Source organism: Leucopleurus acutus, assembly GCF_964270905.1.
Source record: "Leucopleurus acutus genome assembly, chromosome: 1".
NCBI lineage: Eukaryota > Metazoa > Chordata > Mammalia > Artiodactyla > Delphinidae > Leucopleurus > Leucopleurus acutus.
The window spans coordinates 144,280,385-144,298,771 of NC_139142.1; the positions used below are offsets into that span (position 1 = coordinate 144,280,385).

Here is an 18,387-nt window from a genome sequence, read left to right on the forward strand (position 1 = left end):
AGTCCACTGATGGTCCAACTGACCTCCATGTGATCACTCAGAAATCAAGACTACTTTGATCTTGTGGCTTCACCATTTCAAGTGAGGCATCCTCTACAATGCCATGGCAAAGGTTTGTCACTGGCCTGGTCTGGGAGTGACACATACTACTTCTACTCACATTTAACTGGTCAGAACTAGCCCTTGCTCACCCACATGGGGGCTGGAAAGTGTAATTTTCTTTATGCCAGGAACTAAAGGAGTACAGATACTTGTGACCGCTAATAATGTCACCAAAATTCTTATAACTGCATGAAATCAAGACAATGTAGAATGCTAACTCTTAACTCATTAAGATTAAAAATAAAAGCCATATCCAATGATCTAACAACTCTGGTATAGATTTTGGAGAATCTAGTGAGAAAAACAAATGGTTAGCATGCTAATCAAACTGGTTATTCCAAATATTCCAACTTCAATAAGTCTGACAAGTAGCAGATGAGTGATAATGGTATATCTTTAATTCTTAAAAGGCCAGACAGGTATTGTGTAAGTTAAAATGAAAACCATGTACTTTAGATACCAGGGTAAGCAAGCTATCACTAAAGTGTGAGAGGTTACAATTTGCATTCGCGACTCACATCAGCAGAGGTGGGAGCAGTAGAAAGGTAAGCTGATGCAGTTAATTCTATTAGAAAAGGGCTTCAGATTTTCTCTAGTAACTCATAAAGACTGGCTGAGCCCTCCAGTGCTGTGTGTGCTATAAAGGAGACAACTTTAGATTGGGAAAAGATTAATAGAATGCATAGCTGACCTCGTCACCCACAAATAAAAGTAATTTGAGAAAACAGAAAGAAAAACTATCTGTGAGTCAAAGCTATGAAAAAATGAATTTCTCACCTTCTCACTTTTCTTACTCCCCACAAAGGTAATAAGTTGACTTCCTGAATAAGGTTAAAACTGACCATTTAGTTGTGGACAAATGCTTATCAAGTATGATTTTAATTTCATTATGACTGATCTTGAGCTCTACTGCTGATAACTAACCAGCTCTACTGGTGATTTCAACCTGTGTAGTTCTTATGATTATTTCTAGCCCCAAATAGCAAGACCACATTTGCCACAATAGCAACTGAAATGTGTCAGGTGCACATTCAATTATAATATGATTCTTTTATCTAGAAAAAAAAAAGGCAAAATAAGAATATGCAGCAAGAATATAATTTAACAGAGTTTTGAGAACATTCACTCCCCAAATAAAATACAGGAATGGATGAGGTGAAGTAATGTATAATACAACAAAACTTTTGCTAAATTCAAGGTTTATGTGAAAGATTAAAGAAAAACACACATATAAAAAGATAGGACATTTCATTTTTAATCAGTCAAAAAAAAGAAAAGAGTTCTGGACAATGTCAAATTCCACTCACCTTAATGCTATAGTTACACATTAAATATAATTACTATCTATACATATGCAAAAATATAAAGTTCTATTTCATACAATAAAACCTTTTATAGAAACCATTTTAAAATTAAGCAGAACTTCTCAACATTAACATGTGAGGCATAAGTCCTTCTAAGGTTCCTTTAAAGGTTTTAAAACAAAAATGCTAAAACTAAACACAATGTCCTTCTGTCAGTTCCCAAATTAAATCTACTTAAAACAAAAATTGATAGCTCAGTCATATACTACTTAAATAATATTGTTCAGCCATCTCTAGAATCCTCCATTTTTTCAAGTATGGAAACAGAACTCAAACATTCCATAATACAGTACTAAACAAATGGAATATTTAGGAAAGACTATGTTGTCATATGGCACAATATTGTTTCATTTCTTCAATACGTTTTGAAATAAATATCAGGTTTTTGTTTTACGTTTCTTCTAAAAGGCCAAAATTTTAATGTACATTAATCTTGATTGTGGTAAGATGTAAGAATGTAAAATATAACATCAACATTTTATCACAAAAGTAATGCTGGTAACAAACTATAAAAGGAGCCAGTACTCTACTCAGATATGCCCAGGGATTAAAGCTCATCGTGATAGAAATATTCATCCTGAAGCTGTCTGCCATAATCTGTGGCTTCGCTGGTAAGAAACAAGTCCTGGTTCTCCAGAATCTCTGCTTCAGACAGCTTTCTGTCACTATTCAAATCCACTTCATCAATTAGATGAAGAGCCTTTAAAATAAAACAGAACAAAAAGGTGTCAAGTGTAATAAGCATTTTCAGCAAGATGTTCACATATTAATGTGATTTGATTTGTCAAAACCATTCAGGTATGCCAAGCACTCATTATTGTCTAAGTATCTAAAAACATTAACCATTGTGACCAGGTCTGTCTACGGAGTCTCTCATTACCTCCTTCCTTAATTTCTGCTGGGTTCTGCCTCCTCCCAACTCAAATCCAATTCAGGATATCTCAAAGTAAAGCAAAATTAATATAACTCATTTTGAGCCCCTATAGGTAAATATAAATTTTAATTATTCTATTGTGCTATCAGATTAATACATGATACAATCTTAACTTCTTTGTCTCCTTGAAAATCTAAAACAGATCATAGATTTAAATCAATAAATAGCAATGCATTATTCCTAAATAAATAACTCCACTACTTCTTTCTTTGGCTTAAGATTTTGAATTTCCTTTACTACCAGTACCACCAATTTGGGGATGAGAGAGTAATTCTGTAACACTTACCTCTTCTTGTGCAATGCCTTGATTGTTGGGTACTACCCAAGACAACAGCTCTTGGGGATCAAGCCTGCCGTCAGCATCTTTGTCATAATCATTCAGGAATCTATCTTTCTCAACGAGTATCCACTCTGGATCTTCATTTGCTGCTTAATATATTAAAAAAAAACCCAAGAACATAAACATGCATATGCAAGAATATCACATGTATCCAATAAGTCTGGTATACCCCTAGAATAAAGGAAATGAATTAAAGCTCACCAAATAAAGGAGGCCCAAAGAAACAGAGGTACTTAACTGAAAAGTCCTGAAATAAGTATAAACTCTATAGTAATTTTCAAAAGTGATACTCAGAGTTTTAAAATTGTTGCTTATTATCACAAACTAGTAATTTTGGTAACTGCTGCTACTTGTTCGGATACAATTTTCCCAAGTTTGAGCTAGGTAATGTTTTTATGTACATCATGTGACTAAAGCTTCCTGCGTGCTCTTACAAAGCAATGCCATGTGTAATTTTAAAGGGACATTCACAATAAGTGATGCTTTTAAGCAACAATTCTGAAAAGACAGCTGCTTTCATAAAAAGCTGCATTTAAAAACTCCTCAAATTTCAAACACTCAGTAAGCCACCTTCCAGTCTTACTCCAGTATTTATAGGATTCTATATTTTCTTCTCTTTCAAGATCTACATGCAAGGGTACAGAAGTCTATTTAAAAATATCAACCTTTACTTCCTCACCCATTTGGATTAATGATTACATTGTATTTGTTTGAAAAGGAATAAAAATGCTTGGATCTAGATGTGGAACTAAAAGTGAGTAAAAACAGCATTCTCAGATAAGTTTTAAGTTCCTTTGTTTCCCTTGTATTTTACTGAACTTGGCAGAACAAGGAGGAATCAGGCCTAGTTCTTCTTCCATTTTCCTCTGTCAAACAGAACTCTCAATGAGCAAGACTGTCTTTCAATTTCTTTCTTCTTCCCCACCCCCTTCCACACATCCCCAAGATACTTACTTGGGTCCCGCCTGTAGTCACCAAGAAATTCTTCCAAACTAACAAATCCATCACCATTTTTGTCATGTTCTTCTAAAGCCTCTTGAATGACAAATTCCTATTGCATGTCCGTTCACACACACACACACACACAAAAAAAAAAAATTAGTCACAAAAGTTTCAATCCCACCACCATCTGAATCAATGCTACTACAGAACTTATTTAGGAATAATTATTTTGGTTGTCCATACTTGCAAGACAATCTTTCTAAACATTGGAATTTAGAAGCAGGAATAAAACCCCAAATATTAAGTAGCTTAAAATTCAACATCCTTAAGTTTCTATTATTGAGCACTCCACTTCACCCTCCTGAACAACCTAGGCACTAAACTCACACTCCTATTTTCTGCACGTTACCCTCCTTCTGAAGAATGACGTATCTTACTACCTTTGTGTTCTTTAATTCCACTTTCCCTCAAATCTATTAACAACCCCAAAAGAACCGTTGTCTCAGATGTCTTTGAATAGAGCTGCTGTTCTACCCCCAGACCTGAAATGGGGCAGTCCCCTATAAAACCTCAACTTCCCTGCTTCTTCTTCTACCAATCTACCCTATCCACACCAGATTGCCCCCAAATCTGTTCCTCACGCTTACCAAGGCTTCTTACCAACCACTCCCCTCTGACCCAGAGACCACACCCTTTCTCGTTATACTTGACCCAAGATGACCCATTTAATGGCCAGCTGCTTCAGTACTTCCCTTATTATATTCCTATATCCCCTTGTACCCTCTTCTTATTATGCCAATCCCCATCTAGTACAACAGACTCACTTCACTTTCTCCTTTATTCCAGAATCAGAGAAAGATACAAAAATAGAAACTAGTCCTTGTAAATTAATTTGCCATTTTGGTGGGGTCTCACTGCAGCTTCGAAGTCTATCTCTGCCTCACTTTCCCTAACATACACTCTACAGCTGTTTTTTGAAACCTCCATTTTCCTTGGGCCTCACCCTAACTCTCTCCAATACACTCTTGACAAAGACCCTCCTGTTTTTCTAAACATGGTACAGGTCTTCTGAAATGCTTCCTTGTTTCCCAGCATTGCATCCTCACCTTTAATTACCTCTATATATGCCTTTTCCTCTCATCATTTTAGGCCTTTGATCTCAGCAGTTAAAGCTCTCTCCCCCTCTTCTCTAGGGTGAAGCCCTCAACTGTCTTCCTAGATCCCATACTACCCCATTTCCTGAGTGCTTTCTTTCACTCTTAACTCCAGCCTCTCCCAAGGCTCCAATCTCTTTTCCACTAGCTCCTTCTTCTATGCCTTTAAAAACATTCAAGTCCCCAATGACTATGCTGCACTCTTTAGCCATCATCCTGGTTTTTCTTTTCCTCTCATAGGTTATACCTTACTGTTCTTGTTTCCTCATTACCTACTGCCACCCAAATACCTTTCAATCTGGATTCTAGCATCACAACTATAATGAAATGTATTCTCAAAAGTCTACCATTCTAGTCAAACCCAGGGGCTTTATCTACATCTGTATGAAATAACACTGAAATACAAGTTGTTGGCGTTTTTAAAAATCAAATATTACAGATTTTATATATAGAAACCAGGGGATCTTAACCTGGATATCCAAAGATTGGTTTTAGAGAGAGGACCTGAGAATCTCTTGAAATTATAATCCAATACTTCACGTGTATGAGCATGGACATACATAGGATTTTTCTGGGACACAGTATATAGTTTGCATCATATTTTTTAAGGAGTCTGTGACCCAGTAAAAGAATCACTGATCAAAATGATTATTCCTCCATTCAAGTAATCCTCTTGGGAAACAATAGTTTGCATCATATTTTTTAAGAAGTCTGTGACCCAGTGAAAGAATCACTGATCAAAATGATTATTCCTCCATTCAAGTAATCCTCTTGGGAAACAATAGACTTATTACAATAATGTTGCCTTGGTTAAAATAATTTTTGGAACTACGTGAATGAAAATATCTTTAAATTCCAAATTTTAATCCAACGTAGAATCACTTAGTTGATCTTGTACTCCTGCCTTTTCCTATATCAAACATATCCTTAAAGGGAAAAAGGGATACGCAAAAACAATTAAGGTAAATAGGAATTAATGAAGCTGCTCTGAATGAGACACCAATTTATGGTCACACACCTTATATGCTGCCATCAAGGCCAACTCAGCACAAAGAACATACTTCCCCATACTGACACACCCCATTCTGCAATGGGCTTTCATTGTTACGCCAGCCCCAAACCTCACAGTCATCTCTGACTCTTGCCCCCCTCCCTTCCCGTGCTTAGTCAGTCAACATTCCTGTCTATGCTTTCTTCAAAATGTTGGTCAAGTCTAATTCATTCCATTGCCACCTTGTATTCCGGGGCCATAACATATAATGCCTAAATTATTTCATTGCTTTCATTGGTCATTTCCCTCCTCAGTCTTCAACTGTTCCTTATTCCTCAATCAAGATCCAACATCCTCTGCCTACCATGCTAGGGCTCAATTTTTGGCCCTAATTGGCCCTAATTAAACAAATTGTGCCAATGTTCTTAAACTAGGTCATGAAAAACATATCTGCAGCCTGTCTAACAAGGTAGCAGCATCTGACCATGACCCATTAAACAAAAAGCTACATCTCCCCTCCCCGAAATGTCCAGGGAACTAAGCCACATGGCTGGAGGCTGATGCTAGGCAACAGACCTCAATATAAATGTTTAGCCTATTTTTTAAAAGCCATGTCTTATATTAATCTTTACCCTCTAATACGATAGTTTCTGTTTTCAAGAAGCTTGTCAAGTCATAGGAGGGACTTAATCAGTGTTAAATTAAACCTAGAGTCCAACAAAATTTTGAAGAGCTGGTACTTCTTTTAAGCACTAAAGGGATGAGAGGACTCATTATGCCTAAAGTTGCAAAAACATCATTAGTCATTAGCAGCTGTACTCCCTACCCTACCCCCACACACCTTATGAAAGGGGATCCAAATGTGATACATTTTCCCAGACCAAAAGTTTTCACAAGTGATGCTGTAAACTAAATAGGAAGTTCTAGTGTTACTAATACTGAAACACCAGAGGAAAGTCGGAAAACTACAAAAAGACAAGGAAGGCACTGAAGATAATGTGGTTATGAAACAGAAACTAGCCAGGGAAAGACTGATGCTCATATATGTTACAGAGATTAAAGAAAACTCATTCCTTACCTTCTTCCTCCCAATAAGCACACCCCACCCCACCCCACCAGAAAACCTCCTTCTTCCCACTCCTTATCTTAAGCAGGGAAAACTAGATCTTCCTGTCTCTCAAAATTCTGTTTGCCATACAATTCATTTTAATTACTTTGTAAAAGCAAGTTTTAAAGTTTTGGTCATTCAATAGTCATCTTGAAATGTTTCTTCCTTACCGTCATGTAATCAACTTCTTCAGGATGCTCAAAAGCAATAAATTCTTCAAGATTCAAACCAGGACCTGAATCCTGGTTAGCTTTTTCAAATCTCTTCTTGTCTTTTAAATGAAGCTTTGAAAATTAAATATTGAACACGTTTAAAGGTCTCATCCATACCATAACATCGTTAAAAATACTTTGAAAAATACAACTATGTGAAATCTAAAGTACATTTACACCCATTATCATATTTTATCTTCACATCATCCCTCTGAAGGTAAGTTGGGCAAATAACAAACATTTATTAGAAGCAGTACAGAGACACAGGCTCTAGAGTCAGAGAAACTCAGATCTGAATTCCAGCAATGCCACTCACTAGCTTATTACTTAGGGCAAATTGCTTAACCTCTCTGGTCTCCTCACCTATACAACTGGGATAATCTGACACCAAAAGCAAAAATAAACAAGTGGGACTACATCAAACTAAAAGGTTTCTGCACAGCAAAAGAAACCATCAATAAAATGAAAGCTACTGAATGGGAGAAAATATTTGCAAATCATATATATGATAAGAGGCTGATATCCAAAATATATAAAAAACTTGTACAACTCAACAGAAAAAAACCCAAACAGTCCAACTAAAAAATGGGCAGATCTGAATAGACATTTTCCAAATACATACAGATGGCCAACAGGTAAATGAAAAGATGCTCAACATCATAAATCAGGGAAATGCAAATCAAAACCACAATGCGATATCACACCTGGCTGTTACAAAAAAGACAAGAAATCAAGAAATACAGGTGTTGGTAAGGATATGGAGAAAAGAGAACTCTTGTGCACTGTTGGTGGGAATGTAAATTGATGCAGCTACTACGGAAAACAGTATAGAGATTCCTCAAAAAATTAAAAATAGAACTACCATCTGATCCAGGAATTCCACTTCTGGGTATTCATCCAAAGAAGATGAAAACACTAACTCAAAAAGATATATGAGCCTCTATGTTCACTGCAGCATTATTTAATAGCCAATATATAGTATGTCCAATCACGTAAGTTAGTTTACATGACGGGCATACACTGTCACATGCGTGCATCCTCTACAAGTGGTTGTGCTTTTGTGTACTTTATTGTACAATACTGTATACAGTACAGTAGTACAGTATCTTTATTTCAGGCCCAGGATGTCCGGAAGCAAGTGTAAAAGCAGTGGTAATGTAGCTGGTACTGCTAAGAAGCACCAAGTGATAATAGAAACAAAAGTGAAAATAATTGACAGAGTGGAACGAGGCGAAAAGATGGAATTGGAGGCCCAGAGAAAGGATGAAGAGAGACAAAAAGAAGTAACTAAAGAACTGAAGAGATTCACGATACAGGAAATGGCAAGGGGATTTTCTTTATTTGAGGAGGCACTGTTACTTTTCGAGGCACAGGACCCAAACGTAGAATGGTACACGAAGGTTGCAGTAGCCGTTCAGAATGCAACCCAGTGCTACCGTGTCATCTGTGACAAGAAAGAAAGAGCTACTACCCAGATATCACTGGATCGTTTTTTCAAGACAGTAGATAGAATTGAATCCAGAAAGCAACCAGAACCTGTGGCATCAGCGTCAGGCGTGAGTGAAATTGCAGCTTGCCCTCCATCTCCTATTGCTGACGATCCTTCAGCTCTACCATCTCCCACCTCCTCTCCCTCCTCCAGTAAGTAACTCTTCTTGCCTGTTCACTCGATGCCAGCTGTAGTACTGTACTACTGTACTTTTCAAGGTACTGTACTGTAAGATTAAAAATGTTCTCTTGTTTGTGTTTATCTATTATTTGTGTGAAAAGTATTATAAACCTATTACAGTACAGTACTATATAGCCGATTGTGTTAGTTGGGTAGCCAGGCTAACTTTGTTGGACTTAACGAACAAAACAAATCGGACTTACGAATGGAACTCATTCGAATGTATGGGACTTATTATTCAGCCATAAAAAAGAATAAAATCTTGCCATCTGAGACAATATGGATGTACCTTGAGGGCATTATGCTAAGTGAAATAAGTCAGAGAAAGACAAATACTGTATGACCTCTTATATGTGGAATCTAAAAACAAACAAACAAAAAACTCCCCCCAAACCAAGCTCAAGATACAGAGAGCAGACTGGTGGTTGCCAAAGGTGGGGAGGTGGGGAGGTGACAGAAATGGGTGAACTGTTTTGTTTTGTTTTTTTAAATAAATTGAACAATTTATAATAAATAAGAAAAAAATCTCTGTTAAGCAATTGGGATGAGAATTCCTATCAAGCAATTAGAAACCTTAAGTATTAGGTATTAAACAAATGTTACATATTACTATTATTGATAGAAAAACTGAGATTAAAATGATTTGTTGAAAGGGATGTCAGGAAAACAGCTAAAATATGTTGAACTTGGATCCTCCCTGTTCTTTCTACAGTACTACATACTATCTTCTTTAACAATCTCAATAATTTTTTAATGTCCCCAAAGCAATAAATTTAGACTATGTATTAATTCTTGGTATGTCTATTTCTAACTATTTCTGGTCTTCAAAATGACTTTTCAAAAACAGGTTAACAGGTTTCAAAAAATAGTCCTTTAATGAGAATACTTTTGATAAATGTACATAATATTTGGAAGTCTACTCTCTGTAGGCTCTTTACAGTGCTAATTCTGTATGTCCAGATAAAACACATCAAAAGCTGAAAAGGGCCTATCTTGAGGTCGAGGTTAAATAATCATACACTTTTCTACTTTCTCACACCCATCTTCCTTTTTTTCCCCCAAGTACACTCTGATAGGAAATCAAGAAGTAGCAGCTATTAGGGATAAGGCTGCTTTTAATGAATTTCTCAAAGGTAATTCTGTGATTAAGAGCCTTGGAAGCCAATAGTGGCATATTGCTAATCCTGCATAAATTCTATTTTGAGAATTTCTGGGAATAACTTTCTATAAACTTAAGTGTATTAAACTGCACATTTTTGAAAAAGTACAATTTCAAATATTTTAGAAGCTTTTAACTTATGTGATTCACTGTTGAAAAGAAACACTCTTTTCGGTTTTTTGGAATACTAGAGGTTAGGTAGCAGTCATTTACTGAAACACTAGTTCTTTTACGATGATTGATTTACAGTGGAGAGGCTCATTTCTTTCCCCAAAGAATTTGTCTTTTAAACATCCAGATTCCACTAGCCAGTTATATCCACCCAATCACGACAGGGGGAAAACACTGTTTCCAAATAGCTGTTTTAACTTAACGTTTCATAATTTTAAATAATTAGACCAAATAATTTACATGTTATGTGCAGGTTTAACATGGGGAAAAGTAGAAAAATAAGAACTTGAGGTACTTTGTTGAGTCAATCAAGTTCTTTTTGAATAAATCACTATTCAAAATACTAAGTGCTTAGATTTCCTTATGAAAGAACCCTTCAATTCAGAGCAAGAGGTCCACGTTTCAGCAGAGGGAGCGGAATTTGGCCAAATTTGCCTATGGAAAGAAAGGATCTCTTTCAACAGCTAAGATTTCTTTAAAAAAAAAAAAAAAAAGGTATTTTCTGGTTTACATTTCTCAGTTTTAAAAATAAAATGAAATAATGTGATTTTTTAGTTTTAGTCATTTGAGGAACACAATTTAAGAGACTCATATTAAAGAAGCCAATACACTGAAAGACGTTTTTCAAAGTGGCAAATTTCTAAAAGAGAACAACAAAAGACTATCAGTTTCATAAAACCTCAACACTTTTCTCTTCTGTATAAAGACCTTGTGTTTTAGACGAGAGTAGGAAGTACTATACACAGTAGTAAAAAGATAGAAACTACCATACTCGTTTAGTTTATATTGTAATAGAAACTTGTGAAGAACAAAACTGCCATCTTTTGGTAGACTAAAAATTTTACATGAGGAAATATGTAACCTGTGATACCAGAAAAAAAGCCTAGGTCTTATTCTGATTAACCACATGCAAGATAATATCTTATATAAATAAATGTTGCTTATACATGCACATTCAGCAGCTGGCTTTAGAAGTTAGAGCAATTGAGCTTCTGCCAGGTTGGTCCTCAAACTTTAATTATCCTGCTTAAAAGTGCTGACTATACTTGTTCATCAGATCATAAAGAAATGCTTTTTCAGACATTTCACTGCCTGAGAGGGTCATTATTCCAGGCTATCTCTATTCTCTATATGAAACATCAAAAATAAGATAAAATTCAGGTATCAAGTTGATTTTTGTTTATTATTAGGCTTCCATATAGAAACATTTTATTTTATTTAGATATCCAATTACTTTTTATGATTATTTTATGGTATAATGTTTAGTCTGTTACTTCGATTAAGACCGATTCATTCTTCATCCTTGATTTTTTATTTTGAGTAATAATGCAGCTGTGTCTGGGTTCATCTTTACACCCCACATCCACTTTTAGTGGGTTATATCTCTACATATCAAAATCTAATAAAGTATTATAAATAGAACTTCATGCAGAGACATATTCCTGTGTTGTCAAAAAATAACCATTAGGACTCCCATTGAGAAGAGTTCATTTTAGGGATCCATAAATTCCTTTAGGCTATTAAGATCCATCTAATTCATTCTTTAAAAGTAGTGTCTTATAATCAACATGTACTGAGTACCTGGGTGGGGAACATAGCATTAGAACCAGACGTCTTTTAAAAGAAAAACTGTTCATAAATACTTTATATTAACAAGTCATGTACCTCTTCAAAGTGAAGATTTTCTCCTCAACATCATGTATTATTTCATCCCACACCCCCAACCCTCAAAAGAATACAGATTTTAAAAACCACACACGTTTCTTACTTTTGATGGGATGCTAATTGAATCTTTTGAGTGAAAAAAAAAAAAAAAGGACAGAATCTAATTCTAGTAAGATTTTAAAATACTGTATTTAACTTCTGTATTATTCTCTGGAAGGGAAGTCATAATATCATACCATGGTCTGGTTTTAGAAAAGTCTTGGAATGCGAATGATGCTTTTAAGATGAGTTAATTCCTATAGTAAAGGAGAATAACTAGTAGACAAATCCCAGATCTCATTATTATCATTTGTTTTCTTTTTAGCACTAAGTAGTGAAAAGACTGATTTGCACTCTTTTCAGTCTGCTGTAAGATGAAGACCCAAATAAGGAGAAAAAAAGGAGCAAAGACATTTTCCCCCTATATATTAAATCCTAACTAATCTAAAGCTGATATAGTTAACAAATGCTTAAACAACTTTCAAAAGCTGATTGTATATAAATATTAAAGATAAACATGTGAATCACACCTGCTTTCTTCAACAGTATTCTTTCAGATCAACATAGAAGAGTTTACCAGTCCAAATGCTACTCTCAATATTTATTACTGTTTCTCCATACTATTATCATTCCCATTTTTAGATATGAGGAAACTGAGGCATAAGGAGGTCTGACTTAACCTAAAGCTGCACCACTGTTAAGTGGTCTGCCTGAATGTGAAGCCAAGCAGACTGGCTCCAAAGCTGGAGCTCTTAACCTCCACACCAGTGGTATATGCATAGCATATGCATAATCATTAGCAGAGAAACAACCAATTTTGAGTTAGTGATGGCCTACAGAGTTCAAGTGGACAATATGATTCTATAATAAATAGCATATATACTGATAAAATATGGCCATGGTAAAAACTAAAAGGTAGATACTAATAATGGGATAGGTAAGTTAAGGAATAGAGGAGCCTCAAATGTTTTCCAAGCACCCTTGATTAATATTTTGGGACAGAACATTTGCAACAAGGTGTTTGGTTTTATTTTTTCCACATACAAAAAACTCTTTTAAAAAAAGTCTTTACGGCTCCTCTGGTGGCGCAGCGGTTGAGAGTCCGCCTGCCGATGCAGGGGACACGGGTTCGTGCCCCGGTCCGGGAAGATCCCACAGGCTGCAGAGCAGCTGGGCCCGTGAGCCATGGCCACTGAGCCTGCGCTCCGCAACAGGAGAGGCCACAACAGTGAGAGGCCCATGTACCACAAAAAAAAAAAAGTCTTTAAAATTACCTCTGAAGTACAACAGTATTTGAAACAGTAATTTCTCAAGCTTATAGTAATTTGTCTTAAAAAGTTCCTAGTAATTACTAAGTAAAAAGTCTTTAAAAGTTCCTAGTGATTCCTAAATATTGTCTTCCTCAACTCTGCTTAAGAAATATATTTCAACAAATTAAACAATGAGACACAACAGAACTCATAGTGATACTGAATCTTCAAAAATAAGTTATTTTAAATGGTGCAGCCACTATAGAAGACAGTATTGTAGTTCCTCAGAAAATTAAAAATAGAATTACCATATGATCTAGCAATTCCACTTCTGGATATATACCCAAAAGAATTAAAGGCAGGGCCACGAAGACATATTTGTACACCCACGTTCACAGCAACATTACTCACAACAGCCAAAAAGCTGAAGCAACTCAACTGTCCATTGATTGATGAATGGATAAACAAAATGTGATATATAAATATAATGGAATATTATTATCTTTAAAAGGAAATTCCAACACATACTACAACATGGACGAAACTTGAGAATGTTAAGTTAAATAAGCTAGTCACACACACACAAAAATGTTATGATTCCACTTACACGAGGTACCCTGAATAGCTGAATTCAGAGACAGAAAGTCGAGTGGTGGTTGCCTAACAATGTGAATGTACTAAACAATACTGAACGGCACACTTAAAAGTAGTTAAAATGTAAATTTTGTTATGTGTACCTTACCACAATTTAAAAAAATTTTAGTTATTTTATATAAAACTATGTGCTTAAAAATGGGAATAGGCCTCTACAGTCTTCTTAATATAATAATAAAACCAATTGTTCAATAACAAAAAAAAAATATTGAGATACATATTCAAAATACACTAAAAAAGCAACCCTGGAAATGAGGACAAATGATGCAGCTGAGAAATACAGATGCAAGGATAACTGAAGTAGTCCAGAATAAGAGTCCTAGATCTGGCTAGAAAGGAAACCATCAAAATGACCACTGAAGTGAAACAGGTGATTGCCTAGAGAACAAAGCAATCAATCTATGACCTCAGGCCTCTTGTGCTCACTCATGCAGGAAGGTAAAGTGAACTGATATGATCAAAAGCTTGTGCACTTGTACTCACCTGCCTAAAAGACTCCTCTTCTGTATCATCCAGAGCAGTGTTCTCATCAAAGTCGATTACGCGATCATACATCTGAATATTGTATTCATCCCACGACACACTACCATCACTGTTTTTATCATATTCAACAAACTGTTGTTTCGCTTCTTGCATAGCATAATGTTTAAAAGACATTTGAATCCATGAACTGAGTTCACCTATGAGAATTTCCCAGAACACAATGAATGTGATAGTAATTCTGATACTTAGAACGAGTGAGAATTTCTAAACATTCTTTAAAAGAAGAAAAAAATCTTTAATGTATATAAATAGTGAGTGAGAACTGGCCTAGTTGTATTCATAGAAATAGGAGTAGGAGGTGGGGAGAGCTGTTTGGAGTCTTAAGAATGTTATAATATGTGATCTACACAGAATGTAAGCTCTTTGAGTACAGAGAGTTTTGGTATGTTTTGGAGGTACTCCAAATGCCTAGAAAGCACCTGGCTCAACAAGTATTTATTAAATAAACTACCAATTGGCCAAAATAGCACTTGACTTTTAAAACATATTATCCAAAAAATTGTAGATAACTTTTGCTAATTATCACAGATATCTCAGGAAGCACAAATACTTGAATAACTGCCCATTTATTTTAATATGTATTGGAAAAAATAGTGTTCTTCATTTATGAAATATAAAGTTTTCCTTTAAAATACATTTTACATTAAGTTGAATCAAGACTATATTAAGGAAATAACAGATAAGTAAATAGGGCCTAAATTGTGAAAAATGTACTCAAGTGACTGAAGTTTGAGAAATATTGTTACAGCACATTCCCTTTAACTATGTCATAAAGCATCTGGAGGAAATTTTAAAAAGTTATGGGTAGCAATTATGATTTATGCCCTTCTTATAATAGCTGTCTGTCTTAACTGGCTACCTGAAGACATAGGGGAAAAGTTTCTAAATCGCAAATATCCACCTTCAGATGAACTTTTAAAAATCTATCATAGAAATATTTACTATACTGCATTATAGAAAAAAGGGGGGGGAAGAAAAACATAAATATTTGCAAGGAAGCAAGAGTACTCATTTGGTTTAAAGATAATACACCATTTGGTTTAAAGAGTGGTACTCCTCTATTGGTTTGGGGGAGGTCAGGTGAATAGAAAAGTAAAGACACGTCTCTCCTGAAACTCTAAATCAGGGCAGAATAATTATGGCAACTATGTATTGAACAATTATTATATATCAGGTCCTCTATATACTTTGTCTCTAATCTTCAAAACAAGGCAATTATAATAATTGTTTTACAGTTCAGGAAATTGAGGTTAGGAATTGAGGACTCACGGCTAGTAAGTAGCAGAGTCTAGATTCAAACCCATGTTTGACTTCAAAGCCCAAACTGAACTTAGCTGTCTCTCAAGAACCTGAGTCCAGTCCTGGCCCTTAAAGTGCAAATAAGCAAAATTCCCTGAACAGTCCTCAAGTGGAATGATCATCATGGCTTAACAGAATACAGAACAAAACAAAGGTCAGAAACAGGGGTTCATACTTCAGCTCTGCCGTAAGGAATAAGTTCACCCTCTCTAGGTTTTGTTTTCTCATCTATAAAATGAAGATTTGGACTAAGTTCCTTTTAATTTTAACTTTTTAAAAAGCTTACTATTAAATATTTGAACACATGTAGGCCCTTACAGATAAACAGCACCAAGTCTTCCAAATCAACTTGTTTTATGTGCTCTCTAGTGTAACAAAAGATGGACCTATTCTTATTGGATAATTAGTCTAAAGGTTCTGTTGTTTAAGTACAAGGAACAAAACCTTAATATTCCTGAGGGCACCAATGTGAATACTTCATTGACAACACATCTTGAATTTACTAATCAGCTTATAATTCTCTCTCCAGCAACTTCATTCTTCAGATGCTGAACAGTATTTAAATAAGAGTTATAAGAAAACAGCTCCTGAATTTTTGTTGAGGATCAACTTGGAAAGTTGATCGGGTTCATCACATGAATTAAGCAATGAGGTGAGGCAGATGCACAGCAATTTATTTGGAGTATTCTTTTAAGAATCTGTGCATTTCATTTCTGACTCTAGAATCTACCTAAGAGCACTCACTTTGTTTTTTGTTTCTTTGTTTTTTTAAGTGAAGGATATTAAAGACTGAATTAAGTGCAGGAGATATGGGTTCTAATCCTGGCTTTGCCACTCATTGGAGCAAGGCACTTAATGCCTCTGGGCTTCAGTTTCTTACAAAAAGAGGTGGACATAATGATTCTAAGGCCTCTATCAGTTATAATAATTTGTGATAAACATAATTCACATGCAACAGGTCCTTTTCTACTTGCTTATAAAAAGAAGCAAGTTGTTAAGATTCTAATGAAGCATATATCAAAAGAGCTATAAACCACTTAATGCCTTAAGAAGGTTTTTAGCATGTTTCTCTAAAGTGAATCATGTTGATATTGATAAAAAGTCATGTGAGGAGCAGGGCGTTTGCTCTAGGTGTGACTTGCACATACCATGTAGGGTCAGTGATGTTTATATATTACTAGAGAAAGCACTAAGTGTTAGTTGGTATCCTATGTCTAAAGATTTCCAGGTATAAAACCTACTCACCATGTCCTTTTTTCCCTCTCACACAGTACCTGTAATTGATTGGAACACTAGCAATCTACACTCAACAGACACCCTGCTTAAATGTTTGTATTTCTGTCTCCTACAAAGGGATGTCTCCATTGTTAGTTGTGTAGGACGTCCTTACTTTCGGTGAGAAAGCCATCTGAGTCCAAGTCAATTTTCTTTATGATTGACTTCAGTCTTTTGTGTTGCTCTTCGGGGGTGAGTTTAACATATTCATCGACTTCTTCCTTTGGGGGGTAAGCGATATACAGGGGGTGGTCAAGCATTACTATCAGGAGGGCAAAATGGTGGAGAAAAATAGAGCTACCCTCGCCGAGGGCTTTTGGGGTGACCCACACCTGCTCTCCAAGGCCCCTGCCCCCTACACAACCTCAGCGATCCTGCCTCTTGTAGGGAGGGTAGAAGGGATCCGGCTCCTCGGCCGCGCTATTTTCTCAGCCTTACAGCCCCCGGGGTCCACGGGAGAGTGAGCTGCGCCCCGCCCGGCCCCCATTGTCACGCTGCCCCGGCCAGGCCTTGCCCGGCCGCCCCCTTTGTCCCGGGACAAAGCCCGCGGCAGCCGCGCTGCGAGGCCTGGCCCTCCCAGCCCCCGGCCTGGCCGCCTCACCTGGCTGCCCAGCAGCGCCTCGCGGTCGTAGTCGGCGCGGTGTTCTCCCCGTGGGTAGTGCAACTCCTCGGCCTCCCCGGCGCCGGCTGCCGCGGCGCACAGCAGGAGCAGCCCCAGCGTGGCGGGCCTCGGGCCCAGCCGCATCGCGCCGGCCAGCCGCGGACACATAGAGAGGTGAGGAAGGAGGCGGGACGGGGCTCAGGCCGGCGGCGGCGCTCAGCGGGCGGCCGCAGAGAGGCGGCGCGCGGTACGTGGGGAGGGTGGAACCGAACGTGAACAGGGCCGTGGCCTCCGTTCCTCGGATGATCACTGGCTGAAGCCCGAGCGACAACTGCAGCGATGCAGCAGGCAAGGCCGAGGCCTATATAGCCCCGGCGGAGGGGCGGGGCGCCAGGCCGCGCCGATGATTGGACCGCACGGCGCTGGGGCCGGGCCGCGGCGATGTGGCGGTCTGCTGCGGGCCCAGAGGCTACAGGAGGCTGGCGGTCGGGGCCGGGAGGGGAGACCCCCGGAGGAGCCTTTCCTTGCGCCACGACGCCCTCTAAAAGACACGCCCCCCCCACCCCCGCCCTGTCTCTTTCTGTCAGCCTCGTTCCTACCAGAAGCCCCCTGTCCACTCCGTGTGTCCGACCCGGTTTCCATCAATAAGAAAGGCTGGAGATTTGGGTGAAAATAATACAGTACCTAGGAAAATCTTTGTTTTTGCCAGTCTTTAATGTATCACTACTTATTTATTTGACCAGAGAAGGACGAACGAACCCAAGTACTTAAGCCAGATGTTTGTATGTGATGCTCAATTTCGCGACTTACAAGTTCTGTGACCTTCGCCAAGTTACTTGGCCTTTGAAAACCTGTTTGCTCATTTATAAAATGATCATAGTAATAAGACTACCTTAAAGGGTTATTATGAAGATT

The 18,387-nt window shown here is 37.4% G+C and overlaps 1 protein-coding gene across 2 annotated transcripts; it reads right to left on the bottom strand.

Moving 5' to 3' along the window:
- Positions 1-1,171: 1,171 nt before the first annotated feature.
- RCN2 (reticulocalbin 2) lies at positions 1,172-17,743 on the bottom strand. Of its 2 annotated transcripts, none has more exons than XM_082840394.1 (7): positions 17,473-17,743; positions 16,987-17,092; positions 14,238-14,434; positions 7,106-7,219; positions 3,695-3,791; positions 2,687-2,826; positions 1,172-2,166 (listed from the first exon to the last, which is right to left on the bottom strand). In XM_082840394.1, the coding sequence occupies exons 1-7, from the start codon at positions 17,638-17,640 to the stop codon at positions 2,014-2,016; spliced, it is 975 nt and encodes a 324-aa protein (XP_082696520.1). In that variant the 5' UTR covers positions 17,641-17,743; the 3' UTR covers positions 1,172-2,013. The 2 variants fall into 2 exon arrangements, with proteins under 2 accessions (XP_082696520.1, XP_082696519.1); XM_082840393.1 differs by having other exon boundaries at positions 2,687-2,829; positions 17,473-17,742.
- Between the last annotated feature and the right edge of the window lie 644 nt (positions 17,744-18,387).